The sequence below is a fragment of the Triturus cristatus genome, chromosome 12, assembly GCF_964204655.1.
Source record: "Triturus cristatus chromosome 12, aTriCri1.1, whole genome shotgun sequence".
Taxonomy (NCBI): Eukaryota; Metazoa; Chordata; class Amphibia; order Caudata; family Salamandridae; genus Triturus; species Triturus cristatus.
The window spans coordinates 157,507,450-157,528,733 of NC_140595.1; the positions used below are offsets into that span (position 1 = coordinate 157,507,450).

The 21,284-nt window shown below is 50.0% G+C and overlaps 1 protein-coding gene across 2 annotated transcripts in view; it reads right to left on the reverse strand.

The window, feature by feature from the left end:
- RNF115 (ring finger protein 115) overlaps positions 1 to 21,284 on the reverse strand; it is a 148,085-nt gene that overhangs the window by 27,886 nt on the left and 98,915 nt on the right. For both annotated transcript variants that reach the window (XM_085638927.1, XM_085638928.1), the window contains exon 4: positions 129 to 337. In XM_085638927.1, coding sequence (XP_085495053.1) covers positions 129 to 337 — 209 coding nt within the window. The remainder of the gene's footprint in view (positions 1 to 128; positions 338 to 21,284) is intronic.

Consider the following 21,284-nt stretch of genomic DNA (forward strand, 5'->3'; position numbering starts at 1 on the left):
TATACACTTCCAAAGCACTTTAGTTACTCAATATATCCAATATGGTTTTTCTCACCATATCTATAGAATGTGAATATTAACCAGTTCAATTGTTTTAGAGACAAAAAGCAACAGCAGCAGCCCCTTACCCTTCGATGGCCGGTGATCGGTCAGGGCGGGAGCTTCCTCGTGCTCGGTACCTCCTCATTGGCAGTCGAGGAGGTCTGGCTGTACCCCAGAGATCAGGGTGAGCCTGGTGTCCCCTTTCATTGTCTCTGCTATCGTGATCCAGTGAACTGCTGCTCAAGTACGGTCGGAAATCTGGGAACAGCATGGTGTGGTCTAGATGGTCCCAAAGCTGCGGAACAAAACACAATATGGTAAATTTAGGTGAAATTACAATTTTCAAAAAGAAACAAACATTCAAATGTACAGTAAAAATCCGGTTGCATAAACATGCAGGGCCATCTCCATGAAATTAGAACACACGCGTTCCATGTGTATCACATCCTATGCAACTCTGTTTGGCGCTTAGAGCCAAAAAGTGAAAAATCGGCTTAATTCCCTCAGAAGAGGCAAGTTCGCGCCCTTTTCTTTGACGCCATGTGCTAAAAATGTGCGTGTTCTGGCACCAGCCAAGATGGCTGCACATTAAGAAAGCTCCACAGCGACTGCTGACATAACTCGACCATCCGTACCACTCTAGGGAAGCCTGGGGCAATCTGAAGCCTGCTGGGTGAACCAAGGCGCCAGGTATTCCTGGTCTGCTGTTTGGTGTCCTTGTGGATAGCCGGGGACTGCTCTCGTCCTGTGCGGGCTGAAGACCGCTCGTCAGGGGCCCAAGTGGAGGCTGAGCATGGGTGATGGCTGTGATTGTGCACCTCCCCCTGCCTGGACCTCCACAACAAGAGGAATCCTGCCTTTAATGGTGTCTGGGAGCGCTGCAGGTACCTTGGATGAAGCTCTCCTCCGCCCTGACGAGCGTGACACACTCTGCCCGCAATTGGGCCGGGGCCTGCTGAGGAGTCCGGCTGGGTGAGTGAGGTTCGTGCAGTGCAGACCAGACCGGAGAGCCTGGGCCGTAGGAATCAAGGTGAAGCTTTGATGGGGAGGACGCGGAGGGTCTGGTCTCATCTCCCGGCGACCCAGTGCACCTCTCAATTGTTGCCGCGCCTGTGCTGTTGCGGCAGAGGGAGGCCTACGAGTGGCGGGGCTAATCTAGTGCTGGACTCCAGCGCTGGACGCAGTTGGCAGAGGGAGTTCGGCGAGCAGGACCGCAGGGGCCTCTGGAAGAGACTGGAGTTTCAGGTACAGTCTCACGCAACAAACCACTGCTAAGGCAGCGATGCTAGAGAATCAGGAAGGTACAGCAAGTTGAAAACATTAGGGTGGTGGGGGTACCGAAGGGAGCAGACGGCCTCAGTGTAAATCTTTTCCTAAAGGACCTTATTGTTAACACTCTCTGCACCAAAAGCCTGTCTAAATTCTTCTCTGTTGAGAGAGGTCATAGGGCGCCAATACCTGCGCCAAAGCCGAGAGCCCCTACCTCCAGGACAATCATCACCCAGATCTTCAACTACCGGGACAGAGAAGCGATTCTCCAGGCAGCACGCTCCCATGGTGATCTATACTTTGGAAACGCCATTATTAGCTTCTTCCTGGACTTCACCCTGCAAGTCCAACGGCAAAGGTGCAGTTTCAAGGAGATGAGGAAGGAACTCAGCACGAGAGCTCAAGTACATGATGCTCTACCCATCATGTACTTGAGATCTTGTGGACAGTGTGATTGAGGAGGGTAAAACATGGCATTTTGTGTCACCCAAGGAGACCTGGGAGTGGCTGGAGTACTGCTGATCGGCAGAATGGCCGGGAGACACGGGGTGCTTGGGGGTGGACCATCAGATAAAACCGCTGATGATCTTCTGGAAGAGGGAGTTGAAGAACGTAGTCCTAATGAATCCCGAATAAGGTTTCTTGCTACCTACTTTCTTATGTGTCGACAATGTAGGACGCTATTTGTGATTCTTTCTTGGGGCGAGGGGAGGGATTCGCCCACTGGGCCTATTAACAATCAGGTATTACAATGGACTCATGTAGGGGAATGCTTTCTTTGCCGCAAGTATAAGTGGTAGATGGCCGTGTTTCAGGATACGGATTCAATGTAATGTTATTGAAGGGGTACAGTAATGGAGCCTTAAGTTAGATCCATCAGTCACACATGGCGGAGCGGGCCAACCCCTGTTTCTTTCTTGCAAGACACAGCTTGGGCGACAGGAACTCTGCAAGCTGGGTGGTGGGCAGTTCGAAGCCTACATTGCAGGGTAGCAGGGAGGGTTTCTTAGTTAGGGTTCAAATTGTTGCAATTTGTATGCATTTTATTTTGTTTTCAGTGTGCTCGGTTGCAGTATTGTCCTGGGGATATGAATCCCACGGAGGAAAGCCCTGAAGAGGGTGGGCTGCCGTCCGCTTTAAGGGCTACTGGTATCACATTGGTAACCATCCTAAAGCTCATTGGTAACACCACAGCGCAAAACACAGAATTAGGACATTGAATATAAATGGCCTTTGTAGAAGAATTAAGCGCACCATAGTGCTCCAAAACATACGTAGGCACGCCTGACTTGGCTCTTTTACAGCAGCCTCCCCTCAAGGGGAATCACTAACACCCTAGATAGGTTTGGATATACTCTACTCTCACATGCCAGTTACTCCGCTAGCTCCCCAGGGTAGGGGGGGGGGGGGGGGTTGTATCTTATTCAGAAAATCAATTCCCTTTATCCCCGCTCAGACATGGGCTGACCCCCTGGCTAGGTATGTGGCAGTGACTGGGAGCTGGGAGGGGCTTACTCTGAACGTCTGCTCTTTCTACATACCCCCCCAGACTTCATGCACAGATGTTTGCCTCACAGGGCTCTCTGCTCTTTGAGCTGCCATCCGGGGCGCCGATTCTGTGGGGAGACATGAACAACGAGGTGAACTCGGAAATGGAGAGGCGTGCAGGGGCTGCATCTGGGATGGTCCTGGACCCATTGTAAGACTGTGGGCCTGGCCGATATCTGGCTTGATCATCATCCAGGGACATGGCAATACACGTACCTGTCTGCAGCACACGGCAGTCTAGCATGTCTGGACAATCTCCTCACCCAAAAGTTCCAAGTGGGCAACTTTAGGGCCACTGTGCACAAAGCACAGAGTCTCTGATAATTCGCTGGTGGAGACGCTGCTCGATGGCCCGGTTACAGACTATGTGCTACCCCTTAGGGTTGATTCGAGGAACTTAAAAGACAAAACATTTAAAACTTGTATAAGGGATCTAGGAGATCTCTATTCCATGGAAAACAAGGGGTTGATTGATTCAGACTGTGTGCTATGAGAGGCATTTTAAGTGGTGATTCGAGGCCAGGCACAGGCCTCCACTATGTTGGATGAAGGCTGTATTCCTGAGAGACCTTGCCCTTCTAGTGCTCACAGATGAGGACCGAACCACATAGGATAAGGACTGACCAGCAGAAGAAATTACCACGGTAATACAAGCCCTACAGTCAGGGAAAGCTACGGGCCGAAAGGCCTTCCAGTGAAATTATATAAATGCGTGACTGATAAAATCGGGGAGCACCTCTTGAACATGTTGCACGCTTCAAAAAAGGAAGGGAGTCTCCTGGAGGACAAAATAACTGCTGTTGTGCCTGTCATTCCTAAGAAGAGCAAACCAGCAACAGTATCTCACAGCTCAACTTTGACACTGAGGTATTGGTGAAGGCCTTGGTGCTCAGAGTGCGGAGGGTAAATGAGACGGTGGCCCATCTGGACCAATAGGGCTTTATGCCACATAGGGGGACGCGGTTAAATCTCGATGTCTATACATGCACGTACCTGGGGCTCCTTTACTGAACAATTTGCGTTGCTATCACTCAACGCTAAGATGGGGTTTGACAGCATGTAATGAAACTATCTGTTCACTACGCCGCTGGAAAGGTTTAATAGTAGGGTCAGATTCCTGCAAGTGGGCCCTCTAGTGCGTACAGGTCAATACAGTGTCTCAGGTCTTTACCCTCCAGATGGGCACGAGACAGGGTTGTCCGTTGTCCCCTATGATCTTTACACTGATGCTTGAGCCTCTGGCCGCCTGGGTTTGCCAGGATAACATTACATGGGGTACTCCAGTTAATCAGGAATGGGACTCCGCAATTACCCTAAAGATGTACAGCCCCGGTTCTACTGCACAGCTTTAACCCCTTCGATGCTCATGACGGAACGGTTCCGTCATGAGCATCGGTTGGGCTGTGCTCATGACGGAACCGTTCCGTCATGAGGACAGCCCCCGGGGGAAGCGCTGGCGCTCCCCCCCTTGTCCCTCGATCTTGGCCCCCTTTACGGGGGTGGCAGCGGAAGAGCTTCCGCTGCCACCCCCGACCCCCCCCGAGCCCCCCCACGCTTTCTGATGACGTCAGCGCGCACAGCGCGCGCCGGCGTCATCAGGAAGCGTTGGACGCGCTGGAATCCATTTCTTCCAGCGCGTCCGAGGGGAGCAGAGGTAGGTGTTTGGCGTCTGGTGGGGGCCGCGGCGGTGAAATCTCTAGTATTGAGGCATCGGGGGAGAGGAAAGAGTATTTCCTCTCCCCCGATCTCTCAATACAGGGCATTCCTGCTCCACGATCGCGCACAGCGTCGCGATCGTGGAGTAGGGATGCCCCACTAGACACCAGGGATTTTGCATTTGGAGTTTGGGAAGCGACCCCTTAGGCAAGGGTCGCTTCCCTGGGCACGATTATTTGGCAAAGTCTTTTCTGCCCCCCCTGGGGGCAGATCGGCCCGCTTTCTGCGCGTTTCTGCCCCCGGGGGGGGGCAGAAAAGCCCACTAGTCACCAGGGATGCTGTTCCTACTATGTAGGAAGCGACCCCTTGGGCAAGGGTCGCTTCCTTGGGGGCAAATTTTGTGGAAGTCTTTTCTGCCCCCCCTGGGGGCAGATCGGTCCGCTTTCTGCGCGTTTCTGCCCCCGGGGGGGGCAGAAAAGCCCACTAGACACCAGGGATATTGTTTATGCTATGTAGGAAGCGACCCCTTAGGCAAGGGTCGCTTCCTTTGGGGGCCAAATAATTTGAAGACTTTTCTGCCCCCCCTGGGGGCAGATCGGTCTTCTTTCTGCCCGTTTCTCCCCCTAGGGGGGGCAGAAAAGCCCACTAGACACCAGGGATGTCTATTTCGTTATGTAGGAAGCGACCCCTTGGGCAAGGGTCGCTTCCTAGGGTGGTAAAGTGATTAGGAGACTTTTCTGCCCCCCCTGGGGGCAGATCGGTCGTCTTTCTGCCCGTTTCTGCCCCCAGGGGGGGCAGAAAAGCCCACTAGACACCAGGGATGTCTTTTTCTTTATGTAGGAAGCGACCCCTTGGGCAAGGGTCGCTTCCTTTGCGGCCTAATTTTTTAGAATACTTTTCTGCCCCCCCCTGGGGGCAGATTGGTCGTCTTTCTGTCCGTTTCTGCTCTTTGGGGGGGGGGCAGAAAAGCCCACTAGACACCAGGGATATAAATATTATTGTAGGAAGCGACCCCTTGGGCAAGGGTCGCTTCCTTGGGCCCCTAAATGTTTTGAAGACTTTTCTGCCCCCTCTGTGGGCAGATCGGTTTTATTTTTTTGCTGTTTCTGCTCCCATTGGAGGCAGAAAAGCCCACTAGACACCAGGGAATTAGTTCAATTAGAAATAGAAGTGACCCCTCGCTTCCAGGGTGCAATTTGTTATATGTATTTGGGTCACCTGCCCCGGGACTGAATAGCCTTTTTTTTCCTGCTGTTTTCTGCCTGACCTGGCACACAAACCGATTGACCATTTGGGTAGTGACATGGCATGTTATAATGTTTATTGTTATATGTTTTGTGATTTCCAATTGTAATGTTTTTTTTGTTTACTTTTTTGTTCTAGGTGAAGGCTTTTCTTCTGTTCACGGTGACATTTTGGTTCTGGTGGTTTTGCTGTTTGTGTAGTTTGGTAAGAGACTGTTTTTTTGTACAATGCAAATGTGTTTGATTTCTCTGCCTGTTTTTTTTTGCAAATGGTGTAATAATAGCAGTATGTTTGGTTTTTGAGTTTCAAAAACTTTTTGCATTGGTGCATGATGTGTATTTTGTTGTCTTGTGAGTAATTTGTTTTTTTTTCTTCTTTCTAGTTTGATATCGTTGGTCTTTGCTGTGTCACTGCAGAGTTTGTTTCTGGTGAGTGTAGCTGTCTCTTTTGATTTTGGATTGTATAGTTTTTGAGTACATTGATCTTATTGATATAAGGTACACATTTCTTTACTTACTTGGTTTGCACATTGTTGGTTGTTGTTGACTTGTTTGTACAGTCTTCCATCTTAGTAGGTATAATGGCTAGCCGCAGGATGACTGCTCAGCAGGTTGTTGGTTTGCTGTTTGAGTCTTCCTCTGATATTGGGTCAGAGACTGACTCTGCTTCTGAGGGAGAGGGGGCAGGGGACGATTCTGGCAGTGAGTTTTCTCTCCGTATGGGGTCATCGGATGATGAAGATACTCTTAGCGCGGATGAAGTGCCTGTGTTAGAGGAGGAGACTGATGTGCCGATAGTGCGGCAAGAGGCATCTGGGCTGCAGCCTGCGGCTGCAAGGCTTCCCGTTGGTGTAGTGCAGCAAGAGACATCTGGGCTGCAGGCTGGGACTGCAAGGCTTCCCGTTGGTGTAGTGCGGCAAGAGGCATCTGGGCTGCAGGCTGGGGCTGCAAGCCTTTCCGTTGGTGTAGTGCGGCAAGAGACATCTGGGCTGCAGGCTGGGGCTGCAAGTCTTCCCGTTGAAAGTGATGACCTCTGGGTTGCCCCTGGCATGGTGCAGCCGGAATTTCCTGAGTTTACTGGTGTTCCAGGGTCTAGAGTGAATACCGAGAACTTTTTGCCTGTAAATTTTTTTCAGTTGTTTATGGACGATGTGTTTTTGGCAGAGATTGTTGAGCAGACTAATTTGTATGCCGAACAGTTTTTGAGGGACAACTGTGCCAGTCTTAAGCCACACTCTAGAGCTACCCGGTGGACTCCCACAAATGTTGAAGAGATGAAGAAGTTCTTGGGTTTAACTTTTTTGATGGGCTTGCTAAGGAAGCCATCATTGGCTTCATATTGGTCTAGCAGTCCCTTGATGGCAACGTCTATTTTTCCGGCAGTCATGAGTCGTGACAGGTATTTGCTTCTGCTTCGGATGATGCACTTTGTAGATAATGGTTTAGCGTTGCCACGAGATCACCCTGATTGTGACCGTCTTTTTAAGATTAGGCCTGTCCTTGATCACTTTGTTGATCGATTTTCTGAGATTTATGCCCCTGGTAGAGAAATTGCAGTGGATGAGTCTTTGGTGTTGTTCAAGGGCCGCTTGGTTTTTAGGCAATACATTCCTAGTAAGAGGGCACGCTATGGAATAAAGCTGTATATGCTGTGTGACAGTAGGACTGGATATGTCTCTAATTTCAGGGTGTACACCGGTAAGGAATCTAGGTTTAACCTCCCTGGTTGTCCGTCCACTTTTGGAGTGACTGAGAAAATTGTTTGGGAACTTGGAAGAGGATTTTTTAACAAAGGCCACCATTTATATGTAGATAACTTCTACACTGGTGTACGGTTGTTCAGGGAATTGGCCAAAGTGGACACTTTTGCTTGTGGCACAGTCCGCTGTAACCGTAAAGGTTTTCCGAAAGAACTTGTTTGTCACAAGCTTGTGCGGGGACAGTGCAGTGCGTTGCGTTGCCAGGAGCTTCTTGCTGTGAAGTTTACAGACAGGAGAGATGTCTACATGCTGACTTCCATCCATGATGAAAGCACTGCACCTGTGACTGTTTGGGGTCAGGTCGCTGAAGCGCGCAAACCTGTATGTGTTTTAGACTATAATAGGTACATGGGTGGTGTTGACAGAGTAGATCAGAGGTTGGAACCTTACACTGCTCTTCGTAAGGCTTACATTTGGTACAAGAAGTTGGCTATCCATCTTTTCCACTTGGCAATGTTTAATGCTTTTGTTGTGTTCCAGGATTCTTGCCCTGAGTCAAAGATGACTTTTGTTAAGTTTCAGGAGTCTGTAATAGGCAGCCTTGTTGTAGTGGAACAGGCAAGTGTTCCTAGAGTTGGACTGGTGGAGGATGTTGCTAGATTGAAAGAACGCCACTTTCCAGATCACATTCCTCCCACACCCGCAAAAGATTTTCCCAGTAGGAGATGTAGAGTCTGTTGGCGAAGAGGTTTGCGGAAGGAGAGTCGTATGTACTGCCCCGATTGTCCCTCTCATCCTGCACTGTGTCTCTCTGCTTGTTTTAGAGCGTACCACACGCGAAAAAATTTTTGGGAGGATTCTTGAGTGGTAAAGTGAACTGGCTGGTCTGTATTCTTTGGATAATTTGATTCTGTTTCAATGTTGGTGTTAGTGCAATGTATTTAGTTGCTGATTTTCTGTTAGAAGATTTGTATCTATTTGCAATTTGTTTGTGTTTTTATTTTTTTCTAAAAAAATCCAAAATGTGATGGCGGTGTGTGTAGGCTTGCGCTTGGCTGTTGGTGTGTGTGGACTGGCACTTGGTTGGTGGTGTGCGTGGAATGGTGCTTGGCTGACGGTGTGCGTGGACTGGCGGTGTGCATGGACTGGCGGTGTGCGTGGACTGGTGCGTGGCTGGTGGTGTGCGTGGAATGGTGCTTGGCTGGCGGTGTGCGTGGCTGGTGGTGTGCGTGGAATGGTGCTTGGCTGGCGGTGTGCGTGGAATGGTGCTTGGCTGGTGGTGTGCGTGGAATGGTGCTTGGCTGGCGCTGTGCGTGGACTGGTACTTGGCTGGCAGTGTGTGTGGACTGGTGGTGTGTGCGGACTGGTGTTTGGCTGGTGGTGTCCGTGGACTGGAGCTTGGCTGGTGGTGTCCGTGGACTGGAGCTTGTCTGGTGGTGTGTGTGGACTGGAGCTTGGCTGGCGGTGTGCGTGGAATGGTGCTTGTCTGGTGGTGTCCGTGGACTGGAGCTTGGCTGGCGGTGTAGGTGGATTGGCGATTGGCTGCCGGTGTGCCTGGACTGGCGATTGGATGGCGGTGTGCCTGGACTGGCGCTTGGCTAGCGGTGTGCGTGGACTGGCGTTTGGCTAGCGGTGTGTGTCGACCGGTGCTTGGCTGGCTGTGTGCGAGTAGTGACTTTCTGCTGGTCACTACACACACTGCTAGCTGAGTGCCACTCCACGCAATTCTTCTGCCTGTGTAGTTGCTGTGTCTGGATTGTGGGCGTGTGAAAGTGATGGGCCCTTGAATGGCGCTGTGTGCCGGTGTGAGTTTTGTTATGTGATGGGCCCGCGGCTGGCGGTGTGAATGGTTTTGTATGTCTCACACGTATGAAAGGTGTATGAATGGCCTGTAAAGAGGTTGGTGCCTTGTCGTGGCTTTACAGCTCACGAGCTGTGAGTCAGTGGTTCAGTTTCTTGCCCTTTCAATTATTACCAGTGCATTTCATTTTTTGTGAAATCACTTGGTAATACAATTTTATCTACTGAACCATCACTCACCCTCGTGCCAAATCCAACCAGTATGTGCGTGTGCTTGCGGGTTAGATGACTGTGCAGTAATATTTGTTTTTTTGAAGCAGGGTGTACCTTGTCCCTTTTTGGTGATTTTTGTACTGTGTTGCTTTTGTACCTGGTGGTGCGAATGGTCTTGTTTGTATCACGTATGAAAGGTGTGTGAATGGCCTGTAAAGCGGTTGGTGCCTTGACGTGGCTTTACAGCTCACGAGCTGCAAGTCATTGGTTTGGTTTTTTGTGAATTTAATTATTGACAGTGCATTTCATATTTGTGAAATCTCTTGTTAATAAAATTTAATACACTGAACCATGACTTGCCCTCGTGCCAAATCCAACCAGTATGTGTGTGTGTTTGAGGAATAGATGGTTGTGCAGGAATCTTTTTTTTTTGTTTCTCTGCCAAGGTACACTTTCCATGTAAGAATAACCCACCAACTGTAGATATTGTCGAAAACCTTTGGGAGTTCATGGTGATGTCTCTCTAGTGATTTGAAAAATATATTTTATCCCCATTGTCCTGTAAACCTCAAATTGTCTGCCACATTTTCTTTGCAGTATTATTCCAAAATTCTCACGCTGTAGTAACAATAGGTAATCTGGTTATGCAAGGGGGGTTACTTTTGTTTTTTGCCCAGGGATCGGCGGGCATCTAGGGAAACCTTTCCAACCCACGCATTTCTGAAAAGTAGACACTCGGCGGCTTCCAGGGAGGTATGGCTTGCGTGGATCCCCCAACGTTTCCTTACCTAGAATCCCCTGCAAACCTCAATTTTTGCCCCAAAAATCACTTTTTTCACACATTTTGGGGTGGGAAAGTAGTGGCATCACCGGGCTCACACAAATTTACCACCACCCAGCGTTCCCCCAGGTCTCCCGGTAAAAATGGTGCCTCACTTGTGTGGGAGGCCCAAGTACCCGCGGCAGGCAAGGGCCCCAAAGGTAGTGAGGCCACCTCAAGATGGCCTATCGCCAAACCACCTGGTTTTGCAAGGGGGGTCACTTTGGTTTTTGGCCCGGTGCGCGGCGGCCATCTAGGGAAACCTACCAAACCCAGGCATTTTTGAAAACTAGACACCCGGCGGCTTCCAGGGAGGTATGGCTTGCGTGGATCCCCCAACGTTTCCTTACCCAGAATCCCCTGCAAACCTCAATTTTTGCTCAAAAAATCACTTTTTTCACACATTTTGGGGTGGGAAAGTAGTGGCATCACCGGGCTCACACAAATTTACCACCACCCAGCGTTCCCCCAGGTCTCCCGGTAAAAATGGTGCCTCACTTGTGTGGGAGGCCCAAGTACCCGCGGCAGGCAAGGGCCCCAAAGGTAGTGAGGCCACCTCAAGATGGCCTATCGCCAAACCACCTGGTTTTGCAAGGGGGGTCACTTTGGTTTTTGGCCCGGTGCGCGGCGGCCATCTAGGGAAACCTACCAAACCCAGGCATTTTTGAAAACTAGACACCCGGCGGCTTCCAGGGAGGTATGGCTTGCGTGGATCCCCCAACGTTTCCTTACCCAGAATCCCCTGCAAACCTCAATTTTTGCTCAAAAAATCACTTTTTTCACACATTTTGGGGTGGGAAAGTAGTGGCATCACCGGGCTCACACAAATTTACCACCACCCAGCGTTCCCCCAGGTCTCCCGGTAAAAATGGTGCCTCACTTGTGTGGGAGGCCCAAGTACCCGCGGCAGGCAAGGGCCCCAAAGGTAGTGAGGCGACCTCAAGATGGCCTATCGCCAAACCACCTGGTTTTGCAAGGGGGGTCACTTTGGTTTTTGGCCCGGTGCGCGGCGGCCATCTAGGGAAACCTACCAAACCCAGGCATTTTTGAAAACTAGACACCCGGCGGCTTCCAGGGAGGTATGGCTTGCGTGGATCCCCCAACGTTTCCTTACCCAGAATCCCCTGCAAACCTCAATTTTTGCTCAAAAACTCACTTTTTTCACACATTTTGGGGTGGGAAAGTAGTGGCATCACCGGGCTCACACAAATTTACCACCGCCCAGCGTTCCCCCAGGTCTCCCGGTAAAAATGGTGCCTCACTTGTGTGGGAGGCCCAAGTACCCGCGGCAGGCAAGGGCCCCAAAGGTAGTGAGGCCACCTCAAGATGGCCTATCGCCAAACCACCTGGTTTTGCAAGGGGGGTCACTTTGGTTTTTGGCCCGGTGCGCGGCGGCCATCTAGGGAAACCTACCAAACCCAGGCATTTTTGAAAACTAGACACCCGGCGGCTTCCAGGGAGGTATGGCTTGCGTGGATCCCCCAACGTTTCCTTACCCAGAATCCCCTGCAAACCTCAATTTTTGCTCAAAAAATCACTTTTTTCACACATTTTGGGGTGGGAAAGTAGTGGCATCACCGGGCTCACACAAATTTACCACCACCCAGCGTTCCCCCAGGTCTCCCGGTAAAAATGGTGCCTCACTTGTGTGGGAGGCCCAAGTACCCGCGGCAGGCAAGGGCCCCAAAGGTAGTGAGGCGACCTCAAGATGGCCTATCGCCAAACCACCTGGTTTTGCAAGGGGGGTCACTTTGGTTTTTGGCCCGGTGCGCGGCGGCCATCTAGGGAAACCTACCAAACCCAGGCATTTTTGAAAACTAGACACCCGGCGGCTTCCAGGGAGGTATGGCTTGCGTGGATCCCCCAACGTTTCCTTACCCAGAATCCCCTGCAAACCTCAATTTTTGCTCAAAAAATCACTTTTTTCACACATTTTGGGGTGGGAAAGTAGTGGCATCACCGGGCTCACACAAATTTACCACCACCCAGCGTTCCCCCAGGTCTCCCGGTAAAAATGGTGCCTCACTTGTGTGGGTGGCCCAAGTACCCGCGGCAGGCAAGGGCCCCAAAGGTAGTGAGGCCACCTCAAGATGGCCTATCGCCAAACCACCTGGTTTTGCAAGGGGGGTCACTTTGGTTTTTGGCCCGGTGCGCGGCGGCCATCTAGGGAAACCTACCAAACCCAGGCATTTTTGAAAACTAGACACCCGGCGGCTTCCAGGGAGGTATGGCTTGCGTGGATCCCCCAACGTTTCCTTACCCAGAATCCCCTGCAAACCTCAATTTTTGCTCAAAAAATCACTTTTTTCACACATTTTGGGGTGGGAAAGTAGTGGCATCACCGGGCTCACACAAATTTACCACCACCCAGCGTTCCCCCAGGTCTCCCGGTAAAAATGGTGCCTCACTTGTGTGGGAGGCCCAAGTACCCGCGGCAGGCAAGGACAACAAACGTAGTGAGGCAACATCAACATTGCCTATCCCAAAGGTCGCCTCACTACGTTTGTTGTCCTTGCCTGCCGCGGGTACTTGGGCCTCCCACACAAGTGAGGCACCATTTTTACCGGGAGACCTGGGGGAACGCTGGGTGGTGGTAAATTTGTGTGAGCCCGGTGATGCCACTACTTTCCCACCCCAAAATGTGTGAAAAAAGTGATTTTTTGAGCAAAAATTGAGGTTTGCAGGGGATTCTGGGTAAGGAAACGTTGGGGGATCCACGCAAGCCATACCTCCCTGGAAGCCGCCGGGTGTCTAGTTTTCAAAAATGCCTGGGTTTGGTAGGTTTCCCTAGATGGCCGCCGCGCACCGGGCCAAAAACCAAAGTGACCCCCCTTGCAAAACCAGGTGGTTTGGCGATAGGCCATCTTGAGGTCGCCTCACTACCTTTGGGGCCCTTGCCTGCCGCGGGTACTTGGGCCTCCCACACAAGTGAGGCACCATTTTTACCGGGAGACCTGGGGGAACTCTGGGTGGTGGTAAATTTGTGTGAGCCCGGTGATGCCACTACTTTCCCACCCCAAAATGTGTGAAAAAAGTGATTTTTTGAGCAAAAATTGAGGTTTGCAGGGGATTCTGGGTAAGGAAACGTTGGGGGATCCACGCAAGCCATACCTCCCTGGAAGCCGCCGGGTGTCTAGTTTTCAAAAATGCCTGGGTTTGGTAGGTTTCCCTAGATGGCCGCCGCGCACCGGGCCAAAAACCAAAGTGACCCCCCTTGCAAAACCAGGTGGTTTGGCGATAGGCCATCTTGAGGTCGCCTCACTACCTTTGGGGCCCTTGCCTGCCGCGGGTACTTGGGCCTCCCACACAAGTGAGGCACCATTTTTACCGGGAGACCTGGGGGAACGCTGGGTGGTGGTAAATTTGTGTGAGCCCGGTGATGCCACTACTTTCCCACCCCAAAATGTGTGAAAAAAGTGATTTTTTGAGCAAAAATTGAGGTTTGCAGGGGATTCTGGGTAAGGAAACGTTGGGGGATCCACGCAAGCCATACCTCCCTGGAAGCCGCCGGGTGTCTAGTTTTCAAAAATGCCTGGGTTTGGTAGGTTTCCCTAGATGGCCGCCGCGCACCGGGCCAAAAACCAAAGTGACCCCCCTTGCAAAACCAGGTGGTTTGGCGATAGGCCATCTTGAGGTGGCCTCACTACCTTTGGGGCCCTTGCCTGCCACGGGTACTTGGGCCACCCACACAAGTGAGGCACCATTTTTACCGGGAGACCTGGGGGAACGCTGGGTGGTGGTAAATTTGTGTGAGCCCGGTGATGCCACTACTTTCCCACCCCAAAATGTGTGAAAAAAGTGATTTTTTGAGCAAAAATTGAGGTTTGCAGGGGATTCTGGGTAAGGAAACGTTGGGGGATCCACGCAAGCCATACCTCCCTGGAAGCCGCCGGGTGTCTAGTTTTCAAAAATGCCTGGGTTTGGTAGGTTTCCCTAGATGGCCGCCGCGCACCGGGCCAAAAACCAAAGTGACCCCCCTTGCAAAACCAGGTGGTTTGGCGATAGGCCATCTTGAGGTCGCCTCACTACCTTTGGGGCCCTTGCCTGCCGCGGGTACTTGGGCCTCCCACACAAGTGAGGCACCATTTTTACCGGGAGACCTGGGGGAACTCTGGGTGGTGGTAAATTTGTGTGAGCCCGGTGATGCCACTACTTTCCCACCCCAAAATGTGTGAAAAAAGTGATTTTTTGAGCAAAAATTGAGGTTTGCAGGGGATTCTGGGTAAGGAAACGTTGGGGGATCCACGCAAGCCATACCTCCCTGGAAGCCGCCGGGTGTCTAGTTTTCAAAAATGCCTGGGTTTGGTAGGTTTCCCTAGATGGCCGCCGCGCACCGGGCCAAAAACCAAAGTGACCCCCCTTGCAAAACCAGGTGGTTTGGCGATAGGCCATCTTGAGGTCGCCTCACTACCTTTGGGGCCCTTGCCTGCCGCGGGTACTTGGGCCTCCCACACAAGTGAGGCACCATTTTTACCGGGAGACCTGGGGGAACGCTGGGTGGTGGTAAATTTGTGTGAGCCCGGTGATGCCACTACTTTCCCACCCCAAAATGTGTGAAAAAAGTGATTTTTTGAGCAAAAATTGAGGTTTGCAGGGGATTCTGGGTAAGGAAACGTTGGGGGATCCACGCAAGCCATACCTCCCTGGAAGCCGCCGGGTGTCTAGTTTTCAAAAATGCCTGGGTTTGGTAGGTTTCCCTAGATGGCCGCCGCGCACCGGGCCAAAAACCAAAGTGACCCCCCTTGCAAAACCAGGTGGTTTGGCAATAGGCCATCTTGAGGTCGCCTCACTACCTTTGGGGCCCTTGCCTGCCGCGGGTACTTGGGCCTCCCACACAAGTGAGGCACCATTTTTACCGGGAGACCTGGGGGAACGCTGGGTGGTGGTAAATTTGTGTGAGCCCGGTGATGCCACTACTTTCCCACCCCAAAATGTGTGAAAAAAGTGATTTTTTGAGCAAAAATTGAGGTTTGCAGGGGATTCTGGGTAAGGAAACGTTGGGGTATCCACGCAAGCCATACCTCCCTGGAAGCCGCCGGGTGTCTAGTTTTCAAAAATGCCTGGGTTTGGTAGGTTTCCCTAGATGGCCGCCGCGCACCGGGCCAAAAACCAAAGTGACCCCCCTTGCAAAACCAGGTGGTTTGGCAATAGGCCATCTTGAGGTCGCCTCACTACCTTTGGGGCCCTTGCCTGCCGCGGGTACTTGGGCCACCCACACAAGTGAGGCACCATTTTTACCGGGAGACCTGGGGGAACGCTGGGTGGTGGTAAATTTGTGTGAGCCCGGTGATGCCACTACTTTCCCACCCCAAAATGTGTGAAAAAATGATTTTTTTAGCAAAAATTGAGGTTTGCAGGGGATTCTGGGTAAGGAAACGTTGGGGGATCCACGCAAGCCATACCTCCCTGGAAACCGCCGGGTGTCTAGTTTTCAGAAATGTATAGGTTTGCTAGGTTTCCCTAGGTGCCGGCAGGGCTAGGGTACAAAATCTACAGCTAGTCACTTTGCCAAAAAAAGGGTCATTTTTCACTCCAAAACCACGTTGCGTTTTGCGCCGTTTCCTGTCGCGGGCACTAGGCCGACCCGCACAAGTGAGGTACCATTTTTCTCGTAGGACTTTGGGGAACGCGGGGTGGGTGGAAATTTGTGGATCCACGCAGATTCCAGAACTTGCCATCACAGAAATGTGGGGAAAATGTGTTTTTTTTGTCAATTTTTTACGTTTGCAAGGGATTCTGGGTAACAGACCACGGTGGGAGGCAGTCAAGTCACCCCATCCTGGATTCCCCTGGGTGTCTAGTTTTCAGAAATGTATAGGTTTGCTAGGTTTCCCTAGGTGCCGGCAGGGCTAGGGTACAAAATCTACAGCTAGTCACTTTGCCAAAAAAAGGGTCATTTTTCACTCCAAAACCACGTTGCGTTTTGCGCCGTTTCCTGTCGCGGGCACTAGGCCAACCCGCACAAGTGAGGTACCATTTTTCTCGTAGGACTTTGGGGAACGCGGGGTGGGTGGAAATTTGTGAATCCACGCAGATTCCAGAACTTTCCATCACAGAAATGTGGGGAAAATGTGTTTTTTTTGTCAATTTTTTACATTTGCAAGGGATTCTGGGTAACAGACCATGGTGGGAGGCAGTCAAGTCACCCCATCCTGGATTCCCCTGGGTGTCTAGTTTTCAGAAATGTATAGGTTTGCTAGGTTTCCCTAGGTGCCGGCAGGGCTAGGGTACAAAATCTACAGCTAGTCACTTTGCCAAAAAAAGGGTCATTTTTCACTCCAAAACCACGTTGCGTTTTGCGCCGTTTCCTGTCGCGGGCACTAGGCCAACCCGCACAAGTGAGGTACCATTTTTCTCGTAGGACTTTGGGGAACGCGGGGTGGGTGGAAATTTGTGGATCCACGCAGATTCCAGAACTTTCCATCACAGAAATGTGGGGAAAATGTGTTTTTTTTGTCAATTTTTTACGTTTGCAAGGGATTCTGGGTAACAGACCATGGTGGGAGGCAGTCAAGTCACCCCATCCTGGATTCCCCTGGGTGTCTAGTTTTCAGAAATGTATAGGTTTGCTAGGTTTCCCTAGGTGCCGGCAGGGCTAGGGTACAAAATCTACAGCTAGTCACTTTGCCAAAAAAAGGGTCATTTTTCACTCCAAAACCACGTTGCGTTTTGCGCCGTTTCCTGTCGCGGGCACTAGGCCAACCCGCACAAGTGAGGTACCATTTTTCTCGTAGGACTTTGGGGAACGCGGGGTGGGTGGAAATTTGTGAATCCACGCAGATTCCAGAACTTTCCATCACAGAAATGTGGGGAAAATGTGTTTTTTTTGTCAATTTTTTACATTTGCAAGGGATTCTGGGTAACAGACCATGGTGGGAGGCAGTCAAGTCACCCCATCCTGGATTCCCCTGGGTGTCTAGTTTTCAGAAATGTATAGGTTTGCTAGGTTTCCCTAGGTGCCGGCAGGGCTAGGGTACAAAATCTACAGCTAGTCACTTTGCCAAAAAAAGGGTCATTTTTCACTCCAAAACCACGTTGCGTTTTGCGCCGTTTCCTGTCGCGGGCACTAGGCCAACCCGCACAAGTGAGGTACCATTTTTCTCGTAGGACTTTGGGGAACGCGGGGTGGGTGGAAATTTGTGGATCCACGCAGATTCCAGAACTTTCCATCACAGAAATGTGGGGAAAATGTGTTTTTTTTTTCAATTTTTTACGTTTGCAAGGGATTCTGGGTAACAGACCATGGTGGGAGGCAGTCAAGTCACCCCATCCTGGATTCCCCTGGGTGTCTAGTTTTCAGAAATGTATAGGTTTGCTAGGTTTCCCTAGGTGCCGGCAGGGCTAGGGTACAAAATCTACAGCTAGTCACTTTGCCAAAAAAAGGGTCATTTTTCACTCCAAAACCACGTTGCGTTTTGCGCCGTTTCCTGTCGCGGGCACTAGGCCAACCCGCACAAGTGAGGTACCATTTTTCTCGTAGGACTTTGGGGAACGCGGGGTGGGTGGAAATTTGTGGATCCACGCAGATTCCAGAACTTTCCATCACAGAAATGTGGGGAAAATGTGTTTTTTTTTTCAATTTTTTACGTTTGCAAGGGATTCTGGGTAACAGACCATGGTGGGAGGCAGTCAAGTCACCCCATCCTGGATTCCCCTGGGTGTCTAGTTTTCAGAAATGTATAGGTTTGCTAGGTTTCCCTAGGTGCCGGCAGGGCTAGGGTACAAAATCTACAGCTAGTCACTTTGCCAAAAAAAGGGTCATTTTTCACTCCAAAACCACGTTGCGTTTTGCGCCGTTTCCTGTCGCGGGCACTAGGCCAACCCGCACAAGTGAGGTACCATTTTTCTCGTAGGACTTTGGGGAACGCGGGGTGGGTGGAAATTTGTGAATCCACGCAGATTCCAGAACTTTCCATCACAGAAATGTGGGGAAAATGTGTTTTTTTTGTCAATTTTTTACATTTGCAAGGGATTCTGGGTAACAGACCATGGTGGGAGGCAGTCAAGTCACCCCATCCTGGATTCCCCTGGGTGTCTAGTTTTCAGAAATGTATAGGTTTGCTAGGTTTCCCTAGGTGCCGGCAGGGCTAGGGTACAAAATCTACAGCTAGTCACTTTGCCAAAAAAAGGGTCATTTTTCACTCCAAAACCACGTTGCATTTTGCGCCGTTTCCTGTCGCGGGCACTAGGCCAACCCGCACAAGTGAGGTACCATTTTTCTCGTAGGACTTTGGGGAACGCGGGGTGGGTGGAAATTTGTGGATCCACGCAGATTCCAGAACTTTCCATCACAGAAATGTGGGGAAAATGTGTTTTTTTTGTCAATTTTTTACGTTTGCAAGGGATTCTGGGTAACAGACCATGGTGGGAGGCAGTCAAGTCACCCCATCCTGGATTCCCCTGGGTGTCTAGTTTTCAGAAATGTATAGGTTTGCTAGGTTTCCCTAGGTGCCGGCAGGGCTAGGGTACAAAATCTACAGCTAGTCACTTTGCCAAAAAAAGGGTCATTTTTCACTCCAAAACCACGTTGCGTTTTGCGCCGTTTCCTGTCGCGGGCACTAGGCCGACCCGCACAAGTGAGGTACCATTTTTCTCGTAGGACTTTGGGGAACGCGGGGTGGGTGGAAATTTGTGGATCCACGCAGATTCCAGAACTTTCCATCACAGAAATGTGGGGAAAATGTGGTTTTTTTTTCAATTTTTTACGTTTGCAAGGGATTCTGGGTAACAGACCATGGTGGGAGGCAGTCAAGTCACCCCATCCTGGATTCCCCTGGGTGTCTAGTTTTCAGAAATGTATAGGTTTGCTAGGTTTCCCTAGGTGCCGGCAGGGCTAGGGTACAAAATCTACAGCTAGTCACTTTGCCAAAAAAAGGGTCATTTTTCACTCCAAAACCACGTTGCGTTTTGCGCCGTTTCCTGTCGCGGGCACTAGGCCGACCCGCACAAGTGAGGTACCATTTTTCTCGTAGGACTTTGGGGAACGCGGGGTGGGTGGAAATTTGTGGATCCACGCAGATTCCAGAACTTTCCATCACAGAAATGTGGGGAAAATGTGGTTTTTTTTTCAATTTTTTACGTTTGCAAGGGATTCTGGGTAACAGACCATGGTGGGAGGCAGTCAAGTCACCCCGTCCTGGATTCCCCTGGGTGTCTAGTTTTCAGAAATGTATAGGTTTGCTAGGTTTCCCTAGGTGCCGGCAGGGCTAGGGTACAAAATCTACAGCTAGTCACTTTGCCAAAAAAAGGGTCATTTTTCACTCCAAAACCACGTTGCGTTTTGCGCCGTTTCCTGTCGCGGGCACTAGGCCGACCCGCACAAGTGAGGTACCATTTTTCTCGTAGGACTTTGGGGAACGCGGGGTGGGTGGAAATTTGTGGATCCACGCAGATTCCAGAACTTTCCATCACAGAAATGTGGGGAAAATGTGTTTTTTTTGTCAATTTTTTACGTTTGCAAGGGATTCTGGGTAACAGACCATGGTGGGAGGCAGTCAAGTCACCCCATCCTGGATTCCCCTGGGTGTCTAGTTTTCAGAAATGTATAGGTTTGCTAGGTTTCCCTAGGTGCCGGCAGGGCTAGGGTACAAAATCTACAGCTAGTCACTTTGCCAAAAAAAGGGTCATTTTTCACTCCAAAACCACGTTGCGTTTTGCGCCGTTTCCTGTCGCGGGCACTAGGCCGACCCGCACAAGTGAGGTACCATTTTTCTCGTAGGACTTTGGGGAACGCGGGGTGGGTGGAAATTTGTGGATCCACGCAGATTCCAGAACTTTCCATCACAGAAATGTGGGGAAAATGTGTTTTTTTTTTCAATTTTTTACGTTTGCAAGGGATTCTGGGTAACAGACCATGGTGGGAGGCAGTCAAGTCACCCCATCCTGGATTCCCCTGGGTGTCTAGTTTTCAAAAATGTATAGGTTTGCTAGGTTTCCCTAGGTGCCGGCAGGGCTAGGGTTCAAAAACTACAGCTAGACTCTTTGCAAAAAAAGTGTAAATTTTCAGTGTGAAAATGTGGTGTGTTCACCTTAGGTTTTGAGCCACTTCCTGTCGTGGGCACTATGCCTACCCACACAAGTGAGGTACCATTTTTCTCGGGAGACTTAGGGTAGTTCAAATTTGTAAAGCAACTGTTATTACCTGTTGATTTTTGATGCATTTCTCCCTTCCAAATGAAAGACATTGTGTAAAAAAAAAGTCATTTTGAAAAATGACCAATAATTGTCATGCAAATATGAGTATTCCCAATTTCGAAAATGTGCAAATATGCACTGTTTCTGAACTCTGTAATTTGTTCCCATTTCAGAAATACATAGGTGACTTTCATACCGATTTTTCCAAGTATACATTTTCCCACAATAATTGCTATATACCCGGACCAAAAAAAAAAAACATTACAAAATGCTGCTCATTTTTCTACTCTGGGTTCGTTGGGCTCTTGATGAACCTACAAGTCCTATATGTCCACACAACCAGGAAGGTCTACCGGATGTAACGGTACATTGCTTTCAAAGAGATGTCATAATTCGAAGAAGTTACAGGTAAAAACGTTGACTCAAGAGGCTGCTTTTTTCAACAAATTTTTAATTTCTCCTATATTTGCCTGTAAATTTCTATAAAGAAACCTTGATGGATCTACGCAAATGACCCCTTGCTGAATTCAGAATTTTGTCTACTTTTCAAAAATGTATAGCTTTCCAGGATCCATTATTGCTTTGTTACCCTTTTCTACCGTTAACTGGAAGGAGGTTGAAAGCACAAAAAATAGCAAAAATAGGGTATGTCCCAGAAAAATGCCAAAACTGTGTAAAAAATGTTGGTTTTCTAACAAAAGTCTGTCATTCCCTAAAAGCTGGAGAAATTGTGATTTCAGCCCCACAAACCCTTTTTTGATACCATTTGCAGAGAAAAACCCAGAAGCTTTCATTTGCAGCCCGTTTTTCACATTTTTCACAAAAAAAAAAAAAATTGCTGTATTTTGACTAATTTCT